Source organism: Lichenostomus cassidix, chromosome 6 (assembly GCF_008360975.1).
Source record: "Lichenostomus cassidix isolate B80296 chromosome 6, HeHo_3.0, whole genome shotgun sequence".
NCBI classification, from domain to species: domain Eukaryota; kingdom Metazoa; phylum Chordata; class Aves; order Passeriformes; family Meliphagidae; genus Lichenostomus; species Lichenostomus cassidix.
Window position 1 is genome coordinate 843378 of NC_139487.1, and position 13297 is coordinate 856674.

The window sequence follows — 13297 nt, forward strand, 5'->3', positions numbered from 1 at the left end:
TTTACGAGTTCATTTTAATACCATTTATTTTACATTTTGTGCAGGAAAATCAGAAGAAAAGCTGTGAGGCAGCACAGGATATTTAGGGAATTTAAAGGCATGCCCAGCCTGTCCCTGGGCAGGATGCTGGGCAGGATCCCAGCTGGGAAATGGGGCAGAGCAGGGCTGGGATGTGCTGGGTGGAGCAGCTTGCTGTGCCTTGGCTCTGCAGCCACTTGTGCTCTTGGGGATGTTTTGTCACCGTGCTGAGCTCAGAAAAAACTGTAACAATAAAATAAATGTGTGGGAAAGGAGCAGCATAAAAACCCTGGCTTTAATAGCAACATAAAATCGTGGTTTATACAGAATAAAATATGGAAGCTTGAGGAACCTGTCCATGCAGGGATTTGTGGCTGGGCCACAAAAACCCCTGAAAGCTCAGGTTCTGTGCACTGAGAGGATCCTTGGCCCAACGTTTCTGTGCTCTCACAGCAGGGAGGGAATTGCAGAAGGTTCCAGAATGCTGTCTCAGCCCCATTCTGGGTTAGCATCACTTTTATTTCCTTCCTTCATTTCGCCTCTCCTGGTGGTGCTGCTCGTGCATCTCGCAGGCAAATGTTCCCTTAAATATTTGATGGCAGCCTGGCTGGGAGAGTGGGTTTGGTGCCAGCTTTGACATCAAGGCTAAACAGGAGCTTGTGGAGAGGCAGCTCCTCGCTGGGCTCAATCCTCATCTGCCCTGCTGGGGACAAACTGCATTTCCCAGCCCTGCCAAGCCCAGGCCTGCAGAACTGCCCCACAGAAACCCTAAATGCATTAAACTCTGCACATTTCTGCACTTACCTGCAGTAATTTAGGGCTGGGATGTCTGCTAATCTCTAACACCACTTTTGCAGCCACTGCATAAAGAAGTGGGTATTTATTTTCCTAACGTGGGGGTTTTTAATGGTTGGAGTGAAGCAGGTAAGGGATGAGTCTGTGGTTATGGACTCTGTAAATTAGCAGCGAGCACAAATATTAAAAAAGGCACCATCTGCCATGGAATCCATTTGCCACCTGTTCGCTGGCTTTCAGCATTATTTAAGGCTTTAAACGTGGCGGGTGAGGCTGCCACACAGCAGCTGGGAAGTGCCTGAGCCTTTTTCCTCCCAGCACCTCAGCGTGGGGAGCTCAGCCAGCTCTCGGTGCCAGCTCTGTGCCCAAACCCTGCCCTGGCTCTGGCAGTGCCCTCGTTAGCAGGGCTGCTGGTTGGGGATCAGCTCAGAGCAGCAATTGGGGATTGCTAACGGGGGGCTGGAGAGAACAGCTCCTCTGGCCAGCAAAGGGAGTCCCAGAGTGCCCCAGAGTGGCCACAGAGCCTGGGGAGGGTTTGGTGCTGGGGGAGGTTTGGGCAGTGGAATTGCTGCCATCAAACCCTTGAGCTCAGCCTGAGATCTTCAGGGAATCACGAATCCCAGGATGGGCTGGCTGGGAAGGACCTTAAATCTCATCCAGTGCCACAGCAGGGACACCTTCCACTGTCCCAGGCTGCTCCAAGCCCTGGCCAGCCTGGTCTGGATGTTCCCAGTGTTTTCCTAGATGTTTCCTGACCAACCTCTTCCCTGCCAGTGTGTTACTGGGAGGGCTGGGCTGGGGACATTTGTCCAACCTCTGTGCAGACTGTAAACCCTTTCCTTCCTTTCCTTCCTCTCCTTCCTCTCCTTCCTCTCATTCCTCCCCTTCCTCCCCTTCCTCCCCTTCCTTTCCTCCCTCCCTGCCAAGGTTTCTCTGCTGCTCTCCCTCCATCCCCAAAGGATCCACTCTGGGAATTCTCCTTGGGCAGTTCTTAGCTCAGATGAGTCCAGCTCTTCTCTACACCAGAATTCCAAGATATTAGGTGAGCGCAAAATACCAAATTTGGGGAAATTGCCACTATTCCCAGCAGGACTGTGGTGTTCCTCTCCAGGAAGCTTCCCCTGGCCTCGCTGGGTGTCCCACATGCCTGCCAGGGAGACAGGCTGGGCTGGCAGTGCTGAGCAGCTCTAACCAGCTGGTTGTAAATGATCTGCCCAGCTCTAATGCTGTGTAACGAAGCAAGTAAATGAATGTTTATAGTTATTAAAGTGATAACTTCCTACTCTGGCTAATATTCAGCATAAAATCCCTTTTTGCTTCCCTGTCTGTGTTGGCAATGCAAGGCAAGGTGAGCTCACACAGGGCTGAAATATTGCCCAGAGCCACCAGAAATGCTCTGCAGTCCCTCCTGCCCTGCACAGGGAGTCTGCTGGAGGCTGGAAGTGCTCAGCTGCCCATTAAGACCCAGCAAGGAACGGGCTGATGGTTCTTTCAGTGTGAAATTCCAGCTCTTTCTGGTTAGTGAGGCACAGTGCAGGAGGAGGATGGACAGAGTGAGATCAGGCAAGGCTTTCTGATATTGCACATTTCTGCACCATCCGTGTTAAAAACCAGCCCAGTCATGGATATTGCTGGAAATGTGAGGATGGCTCAGCCTGGATTTGTGGCTCGTGGGGCACTGGGGTGGCTGGTGAGCAGGGACAGGAGCTGAGGGTGAGCTGGGCACCAGGGAAAGGTCACAGCTCAGCCCTGCTCTGCTCAGCCTCCCTCATGGTTGAACTGCTGCCTGCATGGTGTGAGCCAGGAGAGCTTCTTCAGTGCCTGGGAGGGAATAGCAAGGTATTGACAAAAGGAAAAACATCAATACCTCACGTGGCACTCGCCAAAGACAAACAGCCCAAATCCCTTCAGTCATGCCCAGCTCCTGGTGAATGTCAGGGAAGGCAGAGTTAATTTACTGTATCTGGAACTGCCTGTTAAAACACTGAGTTGGGGTTTGCCTCGACATTGCAGTGCTGTGGAGTGTTTAAATCAGGTTTCACTGCTAGGAGCAGCAATTCCACTGCTCCATCCCTGCCAGGTGGGTTTTCCCCAGCCAGGTGTGCAGGCTGGGGCTGCTGTCCCTGCTGGCACTTGGAGGGTTAACTCATCCAGGAGTGGATCATTTTCCCTCTGACAAACATGGTCTAGACTGGGCAGGTTGGGCTCTTTTTCTGTTGCAGACTCAGATTTAGTTGAGATTTGTGTAGCTTAAAAAAGCCTTCACTGAACTGGATAGATTTGCAGTAAATGGAGCAGAAATCGTAGAAGGAAAAACCAAATTGAGTGAAACAAAGGAGTAAATCTGGGAAGGATAAAGGAATTGCTCCAAGTAGAGTCCTTGCTTGTCCCTCTTTGGGAGAAGATGGATGAATGGGAATTCCTGTGAGAATTCCGGGAGTTTTAAACCAGAGCTGAGGGAACACCTTGTTTTGGTGGTGCTGCTGCTGTGTCCTTCAATTTATTTCTGCAATGAAACCATTAGGAGCTTTGCATGAGTGGCCAAAGCTTAGTGCAGCTGGGATGCAAAATAATTCCCAGGGGATGATCAAACCCAGTTTTTGGGGTGCCCAGCAGGAATACTGGGTACCTGGAGAGGGGAACAAGGGGGAAAATCTTGCTGAGGTCCCTGGAAAAGATGGGAGATGCCACAGGAGGGACATTGCTCTGTGTGCATTTGTCTTGCTCGTTATCAGGGAGAAAAAAATGCAGGTTTTAAAATCATTTTGTATGAGTTCAGCTGACTCTGTTCCTCAGCTGGTTGGGGTTGGTTTGGGTGCTGTAAGATGAAGCCACAGAGGGGATTTCAACCAACATGTTCCCAATGTTGGGACTGAATTTGCTGTCTGAATCAGGGCTGGATGGGAGGGGAACTCAGTGCAGAGCTAAACCCGATAGAGGAGGAAATTCCACAACCCCAGTGGATTCAAATCATCCAGATTTGCATCTGCAGAGTTGTGTACCTTCTGCTGGGGTAGGCAGGGGGATAATCTCCCTGGAACAGAGGGGATCCTGGAAGGCTGAGGATCCCATTTGCTCCAAACAAATCCATCTCCTCCAAAATGGGACAAAATCCCGTTTTGTCCGATGGGATTGAGAGCTGAGCAAACCCTGGGCCTTTAAATAATTTAAAAATACTGCTACACTTAATGTTGAAATTAAAATTAATGCAGACATACCTGATTGGGAGTTTATTAGGAAGGAATAGGAATTCCAGGCATGATGTGGGGGGAGTGTAGTCTGCAAGGCTGAGAGCTCAGGGTTTGGTTTACTATTATTATTATAATTATTGTCATTATTTTATTATTTTATTTTTATTATATTATGCTATTATTAATGATAATTATAATGATTATAATAATATTGCAGTCAAACAGCTATTCCTGTTCCTCCCCTTGGATGGTGGGAACCAAATTTAGAGGGATTTTCCTGCTGTTTGTAGCCAGTCATGCTCTGCAGGCTGTGGATGTTTTCTGGGTGACTTCCCCTGCTCCTCAGCCAGGCCTCACTGAAGTGCAAAGAAATGCAATGAGGTAAAATGAATCTTCCTTCTTAGCCAGAATATAAATAAGGGAAATTAATTACATTTCCCAGTTTTAAGTGTGCCATCGAGGCTTCCCCAGAGTACTGAAGGGAATTTCATTGATTTTATTGCCAGTGCAGCTCTGTTGGCTCATGCAGGATGAGGTGATGGTGGGAGGGGAAAGGAGGAGGATTTGGGGTGTTGGTGGCTGGAAGTGCCCAAGGCCAGCCTGGAGCAGCCAAGGTGTTCCTGCTCAGGGTGGGCTGGAATGTGATGGATTTAAGGTCTTTCCAACCCAAACCCTTCTGGGATTCTGCCAGAAAATTCCCAGAAATTCCCAGAAAATCCCCCCTGCCAGCCCCTGCTCCATGCTGAAGCTCCTCTGTGATTTCCAGAACCCAAGACCTTCAATCTCAGCTCAGCAACCACCACGAAAATTGAGCATGAGATTCACATTTCTGCTTTCTACTTGACTGGTTTCCAAATTCCAACCCTAATTTCTGACTCAAGCCCTCACAGAAATGAGTGCCTGAAGATTTCTCTCTGAAACACAAAGGATTGGCTCATGCAGAAATAATTACTCTGCTGTGATGGGGAGTGAGGGGAAGTTCGGAGGGTTTGATGCTGCAGAATTCAGTGTATTCTCCCAGAATTACCTCCCATTCAGACAGCAGATTGAAATTTGCTGCTGGAGTTTGCATGAGGCTGGAAATAATTCATGAAAGTTTGGGGAATGGGGCTGGATGGAGCAGGGAGCAGTGTGGGGGATGAACAGTGTGGGATCTTCATCATCATCATCAATCAGCATCATCATCATCATTGAGTTTGTGTGAGACTGGAAATAATTAATGAAATTTTGGGGAATGGGACTGGATGGAGCAGGGAGCAGTGTGGGGGATGAAGGGTGTGGGGTTTTCATCATCATCATCATCATCATCATCCATCATCATCATCATTCCCTGTTCTCCTGGTGTCATCCCTCTCTTTCCCCATCCTGGGTGCTCCCAGGCATTGGAAAAGCTCTGTGTCACAGCCCAGCAGACTCCCAGCCCCTGCCAGACCTGCCCAGCCACACTCAGCGTCAATCCCTGCTGTGCCTTTGGGCTCCTCCACCCTTATTTCCCAATTTTCCCTGCTGGATCCATGAATAATTCAAGAGGAGTGTTTAATCCAGCGCTGGCTGCTGAGTTCCCTGCTCAGGAGGTCACCCAGGTCAGCTGCTGCTCTGACAAAATGCCCCAAAATCCAGGATGGACTTTTCCCCCATTCTGGAGACTGTTGTGGTCTGGAGAGCAGCAGGAGCCAGCAGGGCCTGCAGAGATCTCATGGGGTTTTACACAGTCAGGAATCAGGGCTGGAGAAATGTGTGAAAAATCAGTGGCTGCTCTGAGCCCAGGGCTGTGTCTGTTTGGGTTTTCCTGGAGAGGGAAATGCCCCAGCTGGGCCTGGGATAATGGGAATTGGGATGGAGGAATCCTCCCAATGAGATCCCAGAAAAATTCTGACTGTTGCTTTGATACCAATATGAATAATGATTTATTTTGCTCTGCTGTCTGTGACTATGACTGACAGGACCCAGGGAATGGCTGGAGCTCAGTAACTCAGAGAAACTTGTCCTGACTCAGAATAATCCCAACGTGTCCTGAAGGGAATGGTTTGGTTGTGTTTCCCACATTTATTTCGGTGTCTGTTGCTCTCCAGTCCCTCTCTGCACAAACCAAGCTCAAGGAAAAGCCATCCTTGGGGCATCTCAGCTTTCCCAGGGCAGGGAGAGTCTCACAGCTCAGTTTAATCTCAGTGCAGTAAAAGCTCAGTGAATAAAGGTGAGTTGTTCTGGGTTCACAGCTCACAGAACACCCTGAGCTGCTCACGGAGCAGAAACACGAGCTGAGGCTGGCAGGATTTGCATCATTTGCTTCTCGAAGCAAAGCCTGCAAGTGATGTTTGATAGTCCTGCTATGGCTGTTGTGAAACGTGTCAGCTTTAATTCCATCATTGGGAGCTCTGCTCTTGCAGCCCTGCTGATGAGAAAGCTCATTAAAAGTTGGGAAATGCTTTCTGTCAGCTTTTGCTGGTCGCTGAGTTTCAGTTTGGGGGTTTTTTTTCCCAACCGAAGCCCAGGCTGGGATTTGGCACAAAGGGGGAATTCCTGCCTGGGATCTCTGGGTGCAAGGAAATCCCAGAAAATGCAGCACAGCCAGGGCTGTTTTGGGGTGAGAATAGGGGTTGGAACAACCATTTCCCCCAAAAGAGAAGAAATGAGGGTGCTAAACCCCCTTTAAAAGAATTCCTGTGAGGAATTTTTCAATCCAAAGCAGCAGTGAGGCTTTGAGGAGCAATCAGAGCTGTGATTTCCCAGGATTATCCTGTCTGACAGCAGAGCCACGGTGGAGAGGGGAGCAGGAGCTTCCAGGGTTTTTGGGGCTGTTTTGTGCCCCAAACAGGGCAGGCTGGGCTGTCTGGCTGTGCTCACTGTGCCTGCTGCTGTCACTGTCACAGAACCACTGAGGAGTTTGGATTTTGGAGGTCATGCTGTCCAAGCCCTGCAAGGTCTCCTCAGGGCAGGGAGAGTTTCCTTGGCTTCTTTCAACAGAGGATATTTCAAACATCAGTAGGACAGAATTGTAAGAAGTGGCTGAATGTGACACCTCAGCTGTCAGGGGTTTGACTTGTTTTGATTTCCCTTTGCTTCTGAAGCCACTGTGGCTTGCCTGGTTTTGCTGCTCATTTGGTGGGAATTGCAAAAAAACAGGTTGTTAACGGAAGAGAAAGCAGAGAGGGAAATTTTCCCCTCATTGCAGAAGGTGCTCATTGACACTCAGTCCTGACTCTGCAGATTTGCAGGAATTCTTGCTGACTTCCCATCTCCCATCTTCCCTTCCCGCTCCAATAAGCAATTTACTCCAGCTTTTCCCAGTTCCTGAAGTGGTTATGGCAATGCATATTGAAATGAAGCTCCACATTACCCTGCAGGAACAGAAGGGTTTACCCTGCTTTGCTGGGGGAGGGTGCAGGGCTGGGCTGGCAGCCAGCAGGAGGTTGGGTTTGCTGGAGAATCTTGGAATGGTTTGGGTTGGGATGACCTTTAATCCCATCAGTGCCATGGCAGGGACACTTCCACTGTCCCAGGCTGCTCCAAACGCTGTCCAGCCTGGCCTTGGACACTGCCAGGGGTGGGAAATATCCTACAGAACAGATTGGTGATAACTCTCCATGTTGTCATTCTGCTGTACACTGATTTATCATCCATCTGCAGCTCTGTGCTTCATGCTTCTATTTTTCATTTTGCAGACCCTCCACTCATTTTCTGACCTCGTTCTAGGGCAATTTATTCATCTGAGGGAATACAGAGGGGTGACTTGACTTCTGTGCCATCAGTTTTAAACTGAGAAAACAAAGCATTTCCGTGCCAAAATCCAGCAGCAGCTCCTGCTTCTCCTCGTGTCCCCTGTGGCAGTGCCAGCCTGAGCCACCCATGCTGAGAGCTCCTCCTTTCCCAACAAATGTTCTCTCTGGTGTCACCCTTCAGCTCATTGTCATTCTGTGCTCCACCCTGGGTCACTGAATGGATTCACTTTGTTTCTTGCCAGTACAGGAGAAAAGGAGCTCTTCAGTAGAAATTTCCATACTCTTTTTTCAATTTGAAAATACAAAAATTCAAAGAAAATGAACCCCAGGAAACACGGATGAAGAAGTGCAGAGCAGTTGGGGTAGTTCTGCCAAAACCAGTGATGCTGCCAAAATTCTGAGGGTTGTTTCTCCTTGGATAGAGAGACCACAAATGTTGGATTTATAAAATTCTGCTCCTTCTTGCTCATTGTTGATGGAAGTGGCTGCACAGGGACTCTCCATCCCTGGCAGTGTCCAAGGCCAGGCTGGACAGGGTTTGGAGCAGCCTGGGACAGTGGCAGTGTCCCTGCCATGGCACTGATGGGATTTAAGGTCCTTCCCACCCAAACCAGGCTGGCACTCTGGGATTCTGTGCTGCAAATGCTGTCTGTGCTGCTCTGTCCTTTCCAAGCAGCCAAAACAATTCCTGCCTGCCCCTCACTGTTCCATTTGCTCATTTCCCAGTTTCCAGCTGGGAATTGTGGTGCTGTTGGCATTTCCCAGGTGGGACAGAGCTGTGCCCATCATCAGCACTGTGGGGTGAGTCCCAGGGGAAAGGATCAGCAGGGATTGCCATTCCCACCCCGGTCTGGCTGGCTTTGGGCTGTGAGGTCCCTGAGGGCTGAATTTGGGGTGGGGTGAGGGCAGGGCAGCTGTGCTGAGCCCCCGGCAGCTGTGCCAGCTGTGCCAGCTGTGCCAGGGATGTTCCCCCCAGCCCCTCTGCAGGCAGCCAAGGGCAGCTGCTGCTCGGGAAGCTCCACACGTTCCGAGGGCTGAGGCACAGCGAAGGGCATAATCAGATTCAGAAAGTGCTGAATATTTTTAATGAACCTGCCTGGGCCTTGCGAGGAAACAGAGGAAGGAGGAAAAATTCTCAGAGGTGCTTCTGGGCAGCCTTGTGTTTACCCAGTGAGGAGAGCCTTGAGGAGGAGCCTGGTGTGTCCTTGAGGGGTGAACGAGGTGCCTGCTTGGTGAGAAGTTGATTTTTATTTTTTGTTTTATTACTGCTCAATTCTTCCTTTTCTTCAAGCAAAGAGACTTCTCTTGTCCTTTGCAGGTAGGCAGAACTGCCCTGAATTATCTCATCAGGACAGGCTGATTCTGAATTCAGCAAGTTCCTTTGCCCTGATCTCCAGTAACTTGTGGGGTCAGGAATTATGGCAGCAATAATAACATTAACAGGGGTATTTCTGGCCTGGCTTTGGACACAGCAGCTCTGGTTGCTGATTTCACTGCTCTTTGCCATTAAACTGCCTGTTTATATCCCAGGATGCTCCAAACTGCTCCTCCCTGGTGCTGGGAACGATTTGGTTGCACCAGGATGGGTGCAGGGATCTCCTGAGGAGCAGAGCAGGTTGGATCAGATGTTAGGAAAGGAAATTCTTTCATTGGAGGAGCTGTGACTCGTTGGAACAGGGGATGGTGGAATCAGCATCTCTGGAGGATTCCGAAGTCCTGTGGAGGACATGGTTTAGTGGTGACTAGGGTGGTGGTGCTGGTTGGACCTGATGGGTTAAAGGTTTTTTTCAGCCTCGGTGACTCTGTGATTCCCTGATCCCAGCTGGTGCCACTGTCACCCCCTGGCTGAGCATCCTTGGGGCTGGGGAGGGGCAGATCCTCCAAATTAATGTTCCACTAGTGAAAAAGTGGGTGAGGTACAGATTTGTTGTGATCCTTTCTCCCCAAAGCATCCTGTATCCTGGTCCCTTCCCCCTGGAGCATCCCCCAGCAGCACAGAGCTGGATTTCCCTGCTGCCCTTGGCTTGCATCGGGCAGCAGCTCTGTGCTGATGCTTTTGCCCGACCTGCCTCACCCTCATCTCACGGTGCTCAGGGTTATTATCTGCTCTGGCAGCAGCCCTGAACTCTACCCTGCCTCTTCCTCTCGGTTCAAGCCCGAGTCCCGCGGGAGATGCGGAGAGGCAGCAGGAATGAGTTAAGTGGGAAATGCTGGCAGAGGTTTGCTGAGGAGCTGAGGTTTGCTGAGGAGCTGAGGTTTGCTGAGGAGCTGAGGTTTCCCTGCAGCACCGGGCAGGGCATTCTCACTGCCGGAGCTCCCCGCGCAGAGCTGGGATTGCAGGCACTTCTCACATCCCACAGCTGGGGTTGCAGGCACTTCTCACATCCCACAGCTGGGGTTGCTGGCACTTCTCACATCCCACAGCTGGGGTTGCAGGCACTTCTCACATCCCACACCAGCTGGGGGAAGAGCCCAGCGCCAGATCCCTCTCGTGCCTTGAACTCAGCGCCAGCGATGGCTGCAGAGGGGCTGGAAAACGGGACAGACAGTGGAGTGACCAGGGGATAAATGTGTGCTGGGCACGGAGCTCCTTCCCCTCCTGCCTCCTCCTGGCCCTGCTCACCCCTGGGCTGAGCTTCTCCACGCCCTGCTCTCCCTGTCCCTCTCACTTCTCCTGTCCCTCTCACCTCTCCATTCCCTGCTCTCCCTGTCCCTCTCACCTCTCCCATCTCTGTGTTCCTACAGAGATTCCTTAGCAGAGCAATGCTTTGCTTGATCCCACTTTGGTCATTTGGTAGTTAAGGCAGAGGCACTGAGTCAGAGGGTGGTTTGGCTCAGAGGGACATTAAACCCATCCAGTGCCACCCCAGACATGGCAGGGACACCTCCCACTGTCCCAGGCTGCTCCAGCCCTGTCCACCCTGGGCTTTCCCGTTCCCAGCTCGGCCAGACTGGTGTCCCTGAGCTGCCCTTTCCCGGGAGCAGGGAGGGGACATTCCCTGGGGCTCCAGTGCCCCAGCAGCCCCTGGCTGAGCCTCCTCCCTGTGGAAGGTTTTGCTGCCAGAGACACACAGGAGCTGGGCTGTGGAGCTCCAGGAGCCCAGATGTGCCCTGTGGATTCCCTCAGACAGGGCAGTGCATCATTTGATCATTTGCAGTAGATCTGTTCAGATCTCATGCCCTTTCCCCTCCTGGCTTGTCTGCTCTGTCCCTGCAGTGTCCCTGTGGCAGCAGTGGCAGTGTGGGTGGCTCTGTTTGGGAAGTGCCCTGCAATCAGCTCAAGAACAGGAGATGTTCTCCAAAGGCATCATTTGCTCATCAGGCCTCCCTGGCTCTGCAATCATCCAGACTTCATAGGCAAGGACATTTCCATCCTCCCTCCCCTCCAGGATTGTTTTACAGTAAAATCTGCCTAAATTTAATCATAAAGCACTGCAGTGTGGGTTCACACTGAGGTGTAATTCCAGCCCGGGTTATGCTCAGTTCACACCAGAGGCTGATATTGCATCGTGACATTCAACTCCATCCAGCCTTTATTTGTATTCCAAAGCCATCCATTGCAAACACTGCTCTTTATAAGCACAAAGAGCTCCAAAGCATAAATATTTATTCCTTAAAGGTTAAGATTGCCTTAAATCATTCCAGCTTATTTGGTGAGCTGCAGTTATAATTAAAATAAGCAGTTGAACTCGATCTGCATGTATGAAATGCATATATATGTGTATATAAATATATATTTATATATACTTGACTCCGATGCGGATGGAAGCCGTGGGATAATTGCTTCCATCACATCAAAAGATGCACTGATATTGTTCCTGGATTGGATAATGAATCAACCTAAAGAAGCAGCTGAAATGATGTCATGGCGAGTCACGTTTAGCAGGCGGCAGCAGCCGAGGTGGGGATGAGCAGAGCTCGCCTCGAGTGCTGCTGGAACTGCAGGAGATAATTATGCAAGTTAGGGAAATTATTCCACTTCTGGGTGCAGAGAATTCATGGAACCCCAGACTGGTTTGGTTGGAAGGCACATTGAAGTTTATCCAGTGCCATGGCAGGGACACCTCCCACTGTCCCAGGCTGCTCCAAACCCAATGTTCAGCCTGGCCTTGGACACTGCCAGGGATCCAGGGGCACCACAGCTTCTCTGGGAATTCCATCCCAGCCCTCCCCACCCTACAGGGAAGGATTCCTTCCCAATCCTCACCCCAAACCTGCCCTAGATGGTGGTGCCATGAGCTCAGCCTGGGATGGGTTGGGATCAGCATTTCCCAGAGCTTGCCCAGGAGGTTTGAGCTCCCTGAGCCCAGAGTGCCCACAGGGATGTCCAGCAGCAGGAGGGCACTGGGCCAAGCCTGGCTGGAGGCACAGATCCCATCTGGAGGATTGGCCTTATGGGAAAACTGCAGATTGCCCACCTTGCTCAGCCCTTGCATTTTGGAATTTGTTGCTATTTCTATGGACGCCGTTTGGGATAAACTCAGAATTGCTGCATAACCTTTTCCAAGGATATTGGTGTAGACAGCAGGATGTTCACATCCCCAGCAAGCTGAGAGGATGAAACACCAATTTCATCTGTCTTCAATACCTCCGAAATCCACAGGATTAAAGTCTCCTTCTTGTTGGTATTACAATTAATTGGAAAAGCCAAAGAAACCCCAAACCCTCTTGCTGTCTAAAATATTATTCCCTGGATTAGCTGTGTGGGAATGTCTGTGTTTTTTACAGCTGGAAGTGATTTCCAAGGATGTGGAAAGCAGAATTTCAGGCTCCTCACCATGTCCACCAGTGCCAAGGGTTGGGGAAAAAGCTGAGCAAAGGCATTTGTCAAGGCAAATTGTAAAGGCATTTTTGTTCACTGGGAAAATTCCATTCTTTCTGCTTTGCTGGCAGGTTCTGCCTCCAGGCTGGACACGGCTGTGGGTCCCTTGGTGCCAGCTCAGGTCACTCGTGTCACCGCCGTGGCCACACCAGCTGTCACCTTCATGGCCACCAACCTGATGGAGCAGCCTCGAGCAGGTGGGTCCTGTTTGTGTGACCTCATTGTGTGCTGAGGGATGTGCTGTGTCCTTCCAGGCAGGCCTGCAGGGATTGGGGCACTCAGGGAGTCACCCCAAGTGTCATGGGGTTGGGCTGGCGGTGCCTTTGCCTGCCCTGGGGCCACTTGGTGCCACCCTGGTCACCTTTGAGGCACCGTGGGGAACCTTCCCAGCACTGCTCCATGGAAAAAATGGTGTTTATGTGGAATTGCTAGGGATCAGTTCAGATATAACTCATGTCCTTCAGCCCCAGGGATGACACTTTGTCACCCAGAGGAGCTGTGGCTCTGCCTGGATCCCTGGCAGTGCCCAAGGCCAGCTGGACAGGGCTTGGAGCAGCCTGGGATGGTGGAAGGGCTGGGAGTGGATGAGCTTTAGGGTTCCTCCCAGCCCAAACCCACGATTTCCAGGGCTCTGGCAAACAGCACCTCTTGGGCAGTGCTGGCTGTGTGCCTGGAAAACCCAACCATGGGATGAGTTTGTCCTCAAACTCCACTCCACCAGAGAATTTCTCTTTGTTGCTCTCCTGTTCCCA

At 50.8% G+C, this 13297-nt stretch overlaps 1 protein-coding gene across 2 annotated transcripts in view; it reads left to right on the forward strand.

Moving 5' to 3' along the window:
- Positions 1 to 13297, forward strand: part of TCERG1L (transcription elongation regulator 1 like) — a 44382-nt gene that overhangs the window by 13386 nt on the left and 17699 nt on the right. For both annotated transcript variants that reach the window (XM_085064574.1, XM_085064573.1), the window contains exon 5: positions 12617 to 12742. In XM_085064574.1, coding sequence (XP_084920700.1) covers positions 12617 to 12742 — 126 coding nt within the window. The remainder of the gene's footprint in view (positions 1 to 12616; positions 12743 to 13297) is intronic.